Here is a 14,548-nt window from a genome sequence, read left to right on the forward strand (position 1 = left end):
TGTGACATGGTTTGGCGTTCCTTGAAGTCATATTGATATGGCAATGCCTGATGCGACTCCATTTCTCCTTCAGTTATCATTGCCAAAATAGTAGACCCAATGTTCATTTGATTGGAAATATCCAGATTGAGTCAATCTTAGTTCACTAATTCCCAGTGAGTTGAGTCCTGTTCTGTCCATTTCAGCTTTGATGATGTTGAGTTTGCCTTGATTCACATGGTGTGTACATTCCAAGTTCAGCATTTTATGATATCTCTGCAGCTTTTGTTCTTCCCTTTCGACCAAGCTATATCAGCACCAAGACATCTTTGCAACTATGATCCTGGCACATCACGAGACTTGATCCTACTCAGGTTGACCATCAGCTCTTCCCCAGTAGCTTGTTGAGTGCCTTCAGACCTAGGGTCGCATCTTTTAGCACTATATCGAATTCCTTTAGTTGTACTCTACATCAAGTATTCTTAGCAAATTACGGAAGATGCTTGCCACGCCTTTCATCTGAGTAATGTGGCTGGAAGGAACTACACTGAATCACAGTTGTATGTTGCCAATATGTCACATAATGCAACGTCCTGCTGCCGATGCTGGCACTAAGCAGTGTGCTTACTTTGGTACCTCAGTTGAGACCTGCTCATCTGGGATGTCGCTGATTGCAAAATACATTGCAGACGGTATGGCTTTCAACATCACTGATCCACACAAATACACACAACAAATACAAAATATAGACATAAAAAAACACAACACGCACATCAAATACACAATACATACATCAAAAATACAATTTAGACATCAATTACACAATGCAGACAACAAAAATACAATACAGACAAATACACAAAACACATCAAATAGACAATACAGACAACAAAAACACAATACATACATCAAATACACAAATACCCAATACAGACAAATACATGATTCAGACATCAAAAATACAATACAGACATCAAATACAGAATACTGATATGAAATATACAGTAAAGCCTTACTATACAGTGCTAAAATAATTCCAATATACAGAGCCCAAATAATGCCAAATACAGTGCTCAAATAATGAAAAAAATACCAATATACAGTGAAATATTTTCCAACAACATGCCGTGTCTGAATATGTACCCCAAAATCCCATCAATTAATACTAGTATTCAGTGCTCAAATAATACCAATATACCAAAAATACCAATATGTACCAAAAAATCAGATCAACTAATACCAATATCCAGTGCTTACAAGAAACAGATAAACAGTCCAATATACAGTATAGTGCTCACATAATGCAAAATCACTATACAGAGCTAAAGTAGCATAAAAATGTAGAACACAAATCGTAATGAGATACACAGCTCAAATAACATGTCCCAAAAAAGACATGAATAAATAAATATCCCAGACAACTACCGGTAATGCCACATACCGTGACCAAATAATATGGGTACTTAGGGGCAAAAGTGATCCCATAGTGGTACCCTATGGTGCAGAAATAATTTTTTGCTGGGACAAATTTCAGTCGAAAGCAAATAAGGGTTTGAAGGTATAACCATCCAATATAGAGAAATAATTTCACTGCATAGTGTAAGTGCCAATCTTCCATGACTAAGACAGGTCAAGAAGCATATTCTGAAATTCTCTAAGGCCCTCTTCATACCGTCCGTGATTCCAGTATGTATGACATCCATCTTCATATATACCGGAGACACGCATATACGCAGATCCATTAAAATCAATGGGTCTGCGCACTTATTAGTGTTTTCTCACGTTTGTCCATGTATCGCACACGTGTGTCTGTGTGTTCCGCATGCAGACAAGTCCGTTTTTCTCTGGCAGCACTGATGTCACACGGACCACACACTAATACCAGAGAAACCATGTGTCTTTGAAATAAAATGATTTTATATATTCACCTGCCTCCAGTGTTGCTGTCTTCGGTACTGCTGTCACTTGCTTCCAGGCCCGCTCATTATGCTCATGAATATTCACTGCACCATAGACCCGGAAGCAACAGCGCCAGAGACATTAGCCTTGGGGACAGCAGTGCCTGGGACAGATGAGTAAAAAGTTCCTTCTCTTCGTGTGCTATCACGGATAGCACATGGTAAACACTAGTTTGCCAAAATCAAGGCACACGGATGGCTATACGCACCTTCAACACGGTCAGTGTTTTTCACGGATGTGTGAAGGGGGCCTAAGGCACACATTTTAAGTGCATAACTAGTGAACATTCCTACATATCAATGGATTAATAATGCTGGAATTTCAACCACTTCATTCCTTCACATCATTAACATCCTGAGGATCTAATGTTTCTTTAACAAAGAGGAGACATTCCTAGACAGCAGTTACACTTAAGGACAATAAGTCCTTTGTCATGAAGAATATCTTTGTATCTTTATTTTTGCAGGAATTAAGACATCAGGCAATAACAATGGATCCCCCTTCTAGTGAATAAGCTATATTTGGAAACATGCCATGCCCCACTGGCTGTAAAAGCCGAAAGCTTGTTTGCATGGAGCTAGAACAAGTACTGTTCTGACAAATGAACGCCAAGAAATCTCTAAATTAATTCTTCATTTCCAGTGCATAGTCAGCTGTGTAATTATGTCCTGCAGAAAATGAATGTACATATTCCATCATGCAAACACCAGTAACCCCACATGGTATTATAGAGAATTCTAAAAGCAAGACGGCGTTTCCGGCACATTATCCTATATCTCCAGCATAAACGATGCATTCATAATATACAGGGGAAAAAAGTACCAACCTAAGATAAACCATTACAAAATGTTGGCCTGATGGATCTCATTTTAGCCCTGAGTGAGGATATGTTGGAATTAAAACCCCCATAAAAATCTAAGTATATTTTCACTTTTCCTATGTTTGACTGAAGGATTTTAGAATGATATAACTACACCGCATTCCAAATTATTATTCAAATGCTAATCGCCTCCCAGAGCTGGTATTTTGATGGGAACTGCCTCCCACCCTCAGACTTTTTCTTGAGGATACTCCAAAAGTTCTCAATAGGGTTGAGGTCAGGGGAAGCTGCTAGTCACATCATGATTTTCACTCCATTAATGCACATAGCAGCTTATGATTCAGAATTATTCTTTTCAGCATGAGATGTATTGTCATGCATGAAGATATTTTTGCTACGGAAGGTACAGTTCTTTTTTGGTACCATGGAAGAGAGTGGTCAGTCAAAAACTCTATATACTTTGCCAATGTCATTTTCACACCTTTAGGAACCCTGAAGAAGCCTATCAGCTCTCTCCCCATGATTCCAGCCCAATATTTGACTCTACCACCTCCATGCTGACATCACAGCCTTGTTAGGACATGGTGGCCATCCAACAACTATCCACTACTCATCCATCTGGACCATCCAGGGTTTCACGACATTCATCAGTAAAGAAGACTGTTTTAAAACTAGTTTTCAGGTATGTCTGGACCCACTGTAATCATTTCTGCTTCTCAGCACTGTTTAGTGGTGGCCAAACAGTAGGTTTATGCGCAACTGAAAGCCTCTGGAGGATCCTACACCTTGTGCTTTGCAAGACACCAGAGGCAGCAGCAGCTTCAAATACCAGTTTGTTGCATTGTGATGGTATCATAGCAGCTGCTCTCTTTTTCCAATGAATTTGTCTGGCAGAAACCTTCATAATTGTGCCTTTATCTGCATGATCTGTTAGTGCTGAGTATGAGCCACTAAAGTCTTCACAGTGTGATGCTCAGGCTTAAAGAGGTTGTCCACTACTTAAACATTGATGACCTATTCTTAGGATAGCTCATCAATGTCTGATCAGCCGGAGTCTGACACCCAGCTCCCCCGTGGATTAGCTATTCTCTGTTCTGGCGGAGGCAGCCTGAGGCCGGGAATGCTCAGTTCAGGAGCTGCTCCATATCCTGATAGTGGCTACTGCTGAGTACTGCAAATTTGCACCCTATTGATTTAAGTAGGATTTGAATAGGAGGCAGATGTGGAGTATCCCACTGCGGCCACTAACCGAAGAAGGAGCAGCTGCGGAACGGAGTATTTCCAGTCACAGATTCCCACCGTCAGCACAAAAGCAGCTAATCGGAGACGGTGCTGGGTGTCGGACCCCGGCCGATCAAACATTAAAGACCTATTTTAAGGATAGGTGATCAATATTTAAAAAGTGGACAACTCCTCTAAGATATCGTGAAATATCTAATGTTTTCACACCTTGTCATAAACTAGGGGGAAAAAAAAAAGAAGAGATATTGCCAGATTGTATTGCAAATTCAAGACCAAAGTGTATCTAATGCCATCTATAGTTTTTCGTAGATGGAGAGATGAAGGGGTTCACACACTGTACTACCATAGCAATGGACCAGACAGGATAGGATGGACAGTAATATTTATATATTACTGTCCAGCCTATCCTGTTTGGTCCATTGCTACAGCAGCGCAGTGTGTGAACCTCTTGTGATGTCTGCCCAGGACCACAGACTCAGGATGACTGTTATGGACAAACTAGAGGTTTACCGCCAACTCAGCAGGATCTCAAGAGCCCCAAAACCCTTTAATCGCTGTACAGAGGTCTGTATTACTACAAGGCCCAGGAGGTCGCTGCCTATGCAAGGCTGCAATCCGGTGAAGAGTAGTCGCCAGGCAGGGTCAAAACCAGGAGGTAAAACAGGGACAAAATCGGCAGGCCTTCCCATTGGCCCTAGCTGAAGGGTGGTAACTTCAGCTGGAAGACACACGCCACCACAGTCAGCCGGTGGTAATGCACGTCCTAGTGAAACCCAGCTTATTGGATGGGCGGAGGCTGCATCCACCAGAGCCACTGATTCCTCCCCCATCACCAGCACTGCTCATGGCAGGAATACAGCGGCGTCTGATGATCGAAGCAGAATTAGCAGGAGTGGACTCTGGAGGAGACATGGTAACCCTTCATCCCTCTGTCTACGATATACATCCCATGGGGACTGCGGTAGCCGTTTTCTGAAAGCCATCATAGCGATTGTGTCTTTTTCACAACCCCTCCAGGTGAGCAACACCAATAACTCTTCAGCCATCATACGAGAATAAGATCCTAAGTGCGCCTTTTGTGCCTTGTCATTAAGATTATAGCCATCTATAGTATTGCAATTCAGGTACAACACAGGTGGAGAATGAAAAAGAAGATGGTGCCCCATTGTATTGTTGTATAATCTAGTGTCACCATCTGTAACTATACAGTAAAATCACAATGTGGAACCAAACCAAGGAGAAAATCCAAAAGATAAGTGGAAACTGCAGTCACCAAAGAAGTTTAGAAACAGATTGTCAATACGTTTCAACACTGGGCTTGTGCCTTCTTCAGCTCATGGAGAAATGCACGATTGTGGTAATAAACCATCTTGTCTTTTTGTCCATACACAAAGTTGTTTGGTGACGACCAAATATCCTTTCCATTTTTTTTCCTATACTTGAAAAGCAAGGTGAGCACAAACATGATGAAAACTATTTTGTCAAGTGAAACAAAAGCTCTGGACAGAAGATATCCATCATGTCTACCTTCTCAGCCAAAAGTGTTGTAGGTCTACTGAGGGAATGTCTCTGCTGACTAATCAATGCTGAAGGAGAACCAGCAGAACGCATGGATGCGTTGGGTCTTGCTGACATTATAAGCCGGCTGAAGAAGAATTTGGCAATCGCACAGTGAAGAGAGGCATACTGCCAATGGAGCTGACGTGTAATGCCAGGAGTGCATGACTGAAGATCAGGACTGACCCTTGGATCATCACCAGTTGTATATGTTATGATTTTCCTCCAAGGCTACTTGCAGAAAAGACTGAATTTAGGAAGATATAACATAAATAGACAGTGGTTATGGGCAAAATATTTGATAACAGGTTGCCATTAAAGGGAACCTGTCACTAGATTTGGCGACTATAAGCTGCGGCCACCACCAGTGGGCTCTTATATACAGCATTCCTGAATACTGTATATAAGAGCCCACACCACTATGTATAACATTAAAATCACTTTATAATACTCACCTAAGGGGCGGCGCGGTGCAGACTGGTCGGATGGGTGTCTCCGTTCTCCGGGTCTGGCGCCTCCTCTTTCGGCCATCTTTGTCCTTCTTCTGAAGCCTGGGTGCATGACGCATCCTACGTCATACACACTCGCCGGCATTGAAGTCTTGTGAAGGCGCACTTTGATTTGCCCTGAGCAGGGCAGATCAAAGTATTGTAGTGCACCTTGGTGGGACCTCAGCGCCGGCTAATGTGGATGACGTAGGACGCGTCATGCGCCCAGGCTTCAGAAGAAGGAGGACAAAAATGGGCGAAAGAGGAGGCGCTGGGTTCTTATATACAGCATTCCAGAATAGTGTTTATAAGAGCCCACTGGTGGTGGCTGCACGTTATAGTCGCCAAATCTGGTGTCAGGTTCCCTTTAACATCCAATATACTAAATGGACATATAACAAGAGTATAAAAGTGCAAAAACCACGAACCAAAAAGATAGACAGATACTGTAGATATATAGATAGATAGATAGATAGACAGACATATAATAGATGAAAACAATTAAGACTGTTGGGTCAGGGAATCTTGATCTTACAGATGTAAATGGTTAAGTGCCCTCTTCCCCTGCCTTTCCTTCTCAGTATATAAATTATAATGTCATAGTAGAAGTGTGCTGTATATTCCGTTCAGTGTAATCCTTATTCCGAGCAACTAAATTATGAACATTTGCATCACATCTTCCCACTAATTGGGATTTCAAGAGTCATAAAGGGGAATTATTTCAGCATTTGAGACAAGAGCGTCTGGTAAATCAATACGTGGATCCACAGCCGCGCGGAGTCTGCAGCTAAGGCCTTTTGCACCTGTTGTCACAATCATTAATCATTTCCAGTAACAGCTAAGAAATAACCTCCACTGCTTCAAGAGCAATTTGCCTTGTACAACATGTAGGTGTCTTTGATGAATGTACTCACTTCTCCCTGTTGAATATGATAAATTCTTTTCTCACGGTGTCCAAACATTGCTGCAGATGTCCGTTCTGAAAGAAGAAAATGAAGGTTTGTTTTTAACACCAACTTGCAACTGGGTCATGGCCCGGTCGATATAATTTATTATTGCATAATGGTTTCTAAATGGAAAGTACAGGAATATCTCAAAATATAAAATAAACTACGACTTTAAAGCGGGCTTTACACACTGCGATCTCGCTAGCAAGATCGCAAGCGATCGTACCCGCCCCCGACGGTTGTGCGGCACGGGCAAATCGCTGCCCGTCGCGCACAACCTCGTTAGTCCCCGTCACATGGACTTACCTGCACTGTGACGTCGCTCTGGCCGGCGATCCGCCTCCTTTCTAAGGGGGCGGTTTATGTAGCGTCACAGCAACGTCACACGGCAGCCGTCCAATAGAAGTGGAGGGGCGGAGATGAGCGGGACATAACATCCCGCCCACCTCCTTCCTTCCGCATTGCCGGTGGAGTCAGGTAAGGAGATGTTCGTCGTTCCTGTGGTGTCACACACAGCGATGTGTGGTGCCGCAGGAACGACGAACAACATCGCTAATAAAAAGAGAACGATTTTTTGATTCAGGACGACCTCTCCACGGCAAACAATTTTGTGCACTTTTGCGATCGTTTTAGGTCGCTTGAACGTGTCACGTGCTGCGATATCGCTAACGGCGCCGGACGTGTGTCCCTAATGACGTGACCCGACGATAATATGTTAGCGATATCGTAGCGTGTAAAGCCCGCTTTACTCTGGCAGCTGTTACAATATAAATATGAAAATATACGCTGTTCAAAAAAATAAAGGAACACATAAATCACACTGGATCTCGATAGACAAATCAAGCTGAAAATCTTTACTCATAATGTGCAATTTGTTGATAACAAAATAAAAAATCAGTGGTCAATGGAAAACAAAATCATCAACCAATTGATAGCTGGATTGCAAATCACCCCAAAAATGAAAGCAAAATTTGAAATCGATAAAATTTGCGGGAATTTTGTTACTTCATCTTGCGTTGTGACTAAATAGTGTGTTTGGCCACCATGTGTCTTTAGGCAATCCCAACAACATTCTGGACATGCTCCTTATGAGATGGTGGATAATATCATGGGGGGGTCTCCACCCTGACCTGAGATTATGGACAGTCTGTGGTGCTACATGGTGGTGTCAATGTCACGCTAGGTACGGGGGAAGGAGTGAGATGGTGACCCCCTGACCAAGCCTACCACTAGGCCCTGGCTTCCCTCACCACCATAGATAGGTTCCGCACTTATGTGCTGAGCAAGATTCATGGCCCTAAGCTGACCCTGATCTGGGCTCAAGGTAGGGAGCAGATGGGATAAGCTTTTTGTCAACCCCTTCAAGAGCTAAAGGACACACCAGGATAACAAACAAGGGAAAATAACAAACAAATTTACTCTAGATGATTGCAAGTTGACTGATTGCACACAGGTTCTGTAGGTAGATAGAGCTCTCACCAGCTCAGACCAGAAGGAAATGAGGCAATTTAAGTACACAAACAGAAGTGCTGATGGAAACAGCTGAAAAGATGAGGAACTCTGCAGGGTCCTGAAGGGAAAGGGATGAACTCCAAGCAGAGCAGATACATAAAAGATACCATATAAATCAAGCAGGAATAATAGAAGGTCAGGACGCAATTTGTGCAGCCAAACACTGTGACCTTCTATAGGCGGACACCACAGGACTGTCTGTCACCCGTGATAGTCAGATGGATTGATACTTGTTGTCCCAGAGGTTCTCATTTGCATTCAGGTCTGGGAAACATGGCATGAATATTATCATTATACAGGAACTGTGTACACACTCTGGCTACGTGAGGCTGGGCTTTTGTCCTGCACCAAGAGAAACACATGGCCCAATGCACTTGCATAAGGTTTGACAATGCTCTGAGAATTTCATCCCAGTGTCCAATAGTAGTCAGGGAACCATTGGCCCACAGCATGATGTTATAGGAAGCATAATGTTACGTTAGCGGTTGTGGACCCACTGCACCACGGACCAGGCTTTCCTTGGAGGCATGAATAAGTGAAAACCAGTTTTTACCAAAGCCTCTGTTGATGAAGATGGACTGGGCAGCTGGAAGACACTAGGTAGCACTCCAGGGCAGTCCCCAGTACTGCAGCAGCTGACCCAAAGGTTCAGGGCAGGCAGGACAGAGAGGGTAGTGAAGACTGATAAAATGGAGTATGCGCAAGAGACAAGCTGGATGGACACGTACTGGAGACAGACAGGTCAGGTTTGGGTACATAGTCAAGCAAAACAGTTTCAGAAACTGGAGGGAGACTAGCAGAACAGGTTCTGGTTCAGTAGACAGGCAGGACAGGTTCGGGTACACGGAGAGGCAGGATGGGTTCAGGAACTAAGACAATAATCTGATAGCGGACTGAAGCTTTGATGGGATCAGACTAACTAGGAACCTAATTGTTCAGGAACTTTCCTACTGGGGAAGGTGCTTTAAATTCCGAGTGCCTCCCAGCTATAGGGTGGGGAACACTTTCTGAGTGCGTGTGCTGACCCTTTAAGAGGCAGGGAGCATGGGCTTGCACCTTAAGGACCTTGCCAGGAGACCTGCGCAACCACAGAAGGAGCAGGGGAGCGAGCAGGCCAGGCTTTTTCCCATTTGTCACTGTGTGAACTTGTTCTTATCTGTGAAAAGAATGGGGTACCAATGGATGACCAACCGGCTGTGAGCACCGGTCCCACTACTGGATATTGACTCTCATTGAGTGTGTTTCTGAAGGCTTGGTTAAGAAAAGGCACACTAATGGACCACTGGAGAGCTCACTTTGTTGGATCTAGCAGGGTTATTCCTGTATTTCCACAAACTAAAAAGCAGATATTGGTCCTGCTGCTGGAGTGATGCTCTTCTATTGCACGGTCTTGCTTTCTTTGAGTACAGGCAGAGTCCTACTGTAGTATCTGCTCCAGGCTTATGAGACTGGGAGATACAGCAAATTTTGTGACAACTGCACATATGGATGTGCCGATCTGGACTACCTGTACATCATAAATAGGCTACTGGTACAACCTCACTCTATGAACAATAACAAGGACACTGGAAAAATATAAAGCTAGAGAAGAATCAGTCAGGAAGGAGAAGAAGAAAGCAATTGTCTATGGCCACCAGTTGCAAAGGTATTCCTTTATGGGGATGTCTTCAGTTACCGATTGTGCTTTCCTTTCATTTGCACCAAAAGTAAAACTGATTCACAATGGCCTCCGTTTCATAACGAGTCAGAGGTTTTATGGACTATGATAGACAAGTCTTCCCTTCCTTTTTTTTCCACAGTGAATATCAAAAGATAATAAACTATCAAAAAGAAATGAAAAAAAAAATCAACGTAATAGCCAAGAATAATTGCCCGAACACAAAATAAGGTAATATTATCTGCTAAAGCAGAACAGATGGAAAAACATGACATAAATTAAGCAATGTGTTTGTGTCTCAACTCCCAAAATCAAGACTGAAAATTCCTGGCTTTGGGCATTACTGTGGAAATGATGCAGAAAATAGCTCTCATGGAAAATGAACAGCCATGAGCCGGAGGTACGGATCACGTTCATCTGTATGGACAGATTGTACACAGCCCCTGGCACTGAGATGATTAGTAAATGCACCATCACCACAAGTCTTAAATACATTTGACATTATTTCATCTCTCGAACCTTCATTTGATTCAAATTATGAAATGACTAATAGGCTCCAGCAGGAATTAGCAACATTACAATATTTTATTTTACACCTGCGGTTGGAACACGTTCTTTTTCAAATTACGCAGAATCTTAGCATTCCGAAAATAGAGGCGATGTATAAAACATGGGTACGGCTTCCCACCGATGCCGGAACCCAAGCTCTGCACAGAGCACCTGCAGAATAATTAACCGATGAGACGAAGCACTGGTTGATACCGGCTGATGAATAGATTTACTACCAAGGCAAGGTTGATCACAGATATTGCAGCTTGGCTTACTTTACTTCTCTACAAGTAGGAAATCTAGAAACCATTGGTGTTCCGGACGTACATTCTTTAATTAAATCTAGAAACCATTGGTGTTCCGGACGTTCATTTTTTAATTAAATCTAGAAACCATTATGTAGTGTTCACATTCCCGTAAATCATGGACTGTGCTCACATCGCTGCACCCGACCCGACTGCTGACAACTGGCCTTTCGGTTGGACCGGTTGTTGTTATGTGACCACGGTCTGTTTCTGTCATGGTTCTCTCTCTGCTAAAGGAGTTTAGTGACAGGTTTTGGGTCTGAGTCTCACTTTCCCCTGCTATTTAAGGCCTCTTTTACACGTCCGTGAAAATCACGCACGTGTTACACGGACTTGTCAAAGGTTCATATTGCCCTCGGTGAGCCGTGTTTATGGCTCACGTGTGTTCTCCGTGTGTTATACGTGATAACACACGGAGAACGGGAACTTTCTACTCACCTGTCCCTGGCGTCGCTGTCCGTGGTGCTGATCTTCGGTCTCCGGTCCTGCCGACTCCCCGCTGCTGCTGCTTCCAGCCATAGTGAAGTGAATATTTAATGAGCATAATGAGCGGCGGTTGGAAGCAAGTGACAGCAGCGGCAGAGACAGGAGGGCTGGAGAAGGTGAGTAATGTTTTGTTTTTTTCTAGCAGACACATGTCTTTTCTCCGGTGCGTGTCACATGGAACACATCCGTGTGGTCCGAGTGTGTTACGTGTGACCCGATTGCATTCCATGTGACACCCGTGATGCCAGAGATAAAATGGACATGGCGTGAGAAACACACGGACACACGTATGTACGGTACGGACACACGCTCCGTGCAAAAATACATATGTGTGTCCGACACCATAGGAAGACATAGGTCTACGTGTGTACAAGTCTCCGGTACCTGAGGAAATGGACCATACACGTACCGGAGGCACGTACGTGTGAAAGAGGCCTAAAAGTGTTTTTTTTTCCTTTGGCAGTTGTACGGTTAATGGCAGTATTCCTTGCCAGCAAACAGGCCAATTGCCATTGAATTGTATTTTTGGAACTTTTGTGTTGTGTCAGGTGTTTCCGGTCTGGAACCACTTCCAGTCCCTTTATATACCCTCTGCTACCAGCAGAGAGTGCCAGTAATTTTTGTTTAATTTGGCTGCTGGTCTTGGAGGTGGAAGGAGCTGCTAAACCCTTTGCTGAGTTGCTGGTGTGGCTGCAGCAGTCTGTTGAAGTGTTTTCCCCCTGTCCGTCTTCATTTCCTCATGTGTTATTTCAGTGCAGCGATGGGGCTAGCGTCCTTCACCTGCCCACTCTCTAGCCAGGACTATTGTAGGGTCATCTCAGGGCTTCAGCTTCCTGCTCGGCGACAGGTGAGGAACCTGTATAGGGACTGGCTAGGAGTGCAGTGTACAGCAGCAGGTAAGTGGAGAAGGTGTCATCTTCCCTCTCACTAGTGCTAATGCCCACTATTGTTAAAGTGTACCTGATGTACCCCTTATTTGTCGTGGTGTTACCGATGTTTTGTTCTGTATTTGGCTTCACACCAGACTGTCCCTAGTCCGTGCCGCGAACGTTTCACAGTGGAGTAAAATTGGTCTTAAGTATATAAGAGAAGAGCCTGAAAGTTTTGACCATTAATATTACTAGGTGACGTATTACTACATCTGAAAGAGAACGAGTCATCAGAAAATGACCTATTCTTTAAATTATGTTATTTTATAGTATTTTTTACATATTTGTTAAAATGATTTTTTTTTTTAAAAAAACCCCTGAAAATCTGTCATTTTCATACTAGCAACAAGGCCTAATATAAGACTCATACATCCTGATCTTTTCACGAATGACATGGGATTAGGCAGCAATACACTGGTTCTTTCTCATTGACTTGTATAAAAGTGTTTTCTTTCTTATGTTCTAATCTGATAAAAGGTCACTGTGAAGAAAGAAGGAAGAGGTGAGCTGTAACGTGGCTTACTAAAGGGAATCTGATCAGGATTTTGCTACCTCATCTGAGAGTAGTATAATGTACAGACAGACACTGATTTCAACTATATATTAATTAGTTTACTAGATGCAGCATTTGTGAAACGGAGTTTTTACGTGTAGCAGGTAGCAGGGCTCAGAAAGCTGAGCATGCACATACCCCAGCTTTCTGTGTACACTGTGTATTGACAGTGAGCTGCTTATCAGAGAAGGAGGCGTGGTCAGATCAGTGCTCATGCAGGCCCAAGTCCAGGCAGTGATAATCTCCTGGTGAGAAAACAATCATTGTATTAAAGCAACAGCCCGCTGCTTAATAAGTGACACATGCCTGCAATATGTGTTTCAGCCCCTACCTCAAGCTGTCCTCAGATTACATAGCAAATACCTTTAAACCATTGAGTAGTGACCTGTATAAAACAGGAAGTATGAATCTAGTATTAGGCCACGAGCCAGTTTGTAATCTAATGCTCCTAGCTAGATGCAGATTCCAGATGCAGTAGAGTGGGACTGTTGCCAACAGGTGCCACCCAGTGGTTGGGCTGGGTTAGCAGCGGAACAGAAAAGATAGGGTTAAGGGGGAAAGTGACAAATGTGAAGACAGAAAGAAGGTCTCGAGAATGGACAGTTCAGTATAGGTTTCAAGGGAGAGAAGACATGGTCTCAATGCTAGGGCCAATCAGTGAACTCTGGCTCACCCCAGCGGGCTTAGAGAGTCATTTGGTTAGAGAGAGGTCAAAACCATGGAGCTGACAAAGGTGTGAGGAAGAGTCTGAAAAGGGACACAGAGTCAGAGTTTGAAGACGAGAGCCAAGATACTGGGGGGACAGGTCAAGGAGCAGTACCCCAAACTGAGGGAAAGAAAGGGAAAAGAAGGTCATGTCTGTCATAACAGTGTGAAGAATAAAAGTGAATGTATCTGTTTGGCCAAGTGAACTACTGTGTTGCGTGTTACTTACTGTCTACGACGACGAATGTCATCGGTGTGATGGACACCGGCCTGAAGAAACCAGTAAGTGTCATGAACCCGACCTGAAGTCACATCTGCTCATGGGGTGTCCTTGGCGAAGGAGTGCGGCACCCAAGTGACCCGGGGCACCTCTCCTTCACTTGCATGGCCAGCATACTCACCGGACAAATCACTCATTGAACATGTTGGGGATGCGCTGGATCGGTGCATACAATAGCGACAAGTTCCTGCCAATATCCAGCAATTTCGAGCAGCCATTGAAGAGGAGTGGATCAACTTTCCACAGGCCACAATCAAAAGCCTTATCATCTTTATGTGAAGGAGGAGTGTTACACCGTGAGGCAAATGGTGGTCGCACCAGATACTTACTGGGTTTCTGAAAAATACAGCAGACTTTAGAGTGGCCTTTTATTGCAGCCAGCCTAAGGGTGGCTTTACATGATGCGATATCTGGCCCGATATCGCTAGCATGATACCCGCCCCAATCGTTTGTGTGCGGCGGGCATATCGCTGCCTGTCACGCCCAAAATCGCGCACCCCCGCCACACATACTTACCTGTCCTTCGATGTCGCTGTGACCGGCGAACCGCCTCCTTTCTAAGGGGGCGGTCCGTTTGGCG

At 43.9% G+C, this 14,548-nt stretch overlaps 1 protein-coding gene across 1 annotated transcript in view; it reads right to left on the reverse strand.

The window, feature by feature from the left end:
- The window catches only part of STK32B (serine/threonine kinase 32B), a 404,500-nt gene that overhangs the window by 14,394 nt on the left and 375,558 nt on the right, over window positions 1-14,548 (reverse strand). The window contains exon 11 of the mRNA XM_075346883.1: window positions 6,960-7,024. Coding sequence (XP_075202998.1) covers window positions 6,960-7,024 — 65 coding nt within the window. The remainder of the gene's footprint in view (window positions 1-6,959; window positions 7,025-14,548) is intronic.

This window comes from Anomaloglossus baeobatrachus, chromosome 1, assembly GCF_048569485.1.
Source record: "Anomaloglossus baeobatrachus isolate aAnoBae1 chromosome 1, aAnoBae1.hap1, whole genome shotgun sequence".
Lineage (NCBI taxonomy): Eukaryota > Metazoa > Chordata > Amphibia > Anura > Aromobatidae > Anomaloglossus > Anomaloglossus baeobatrachus.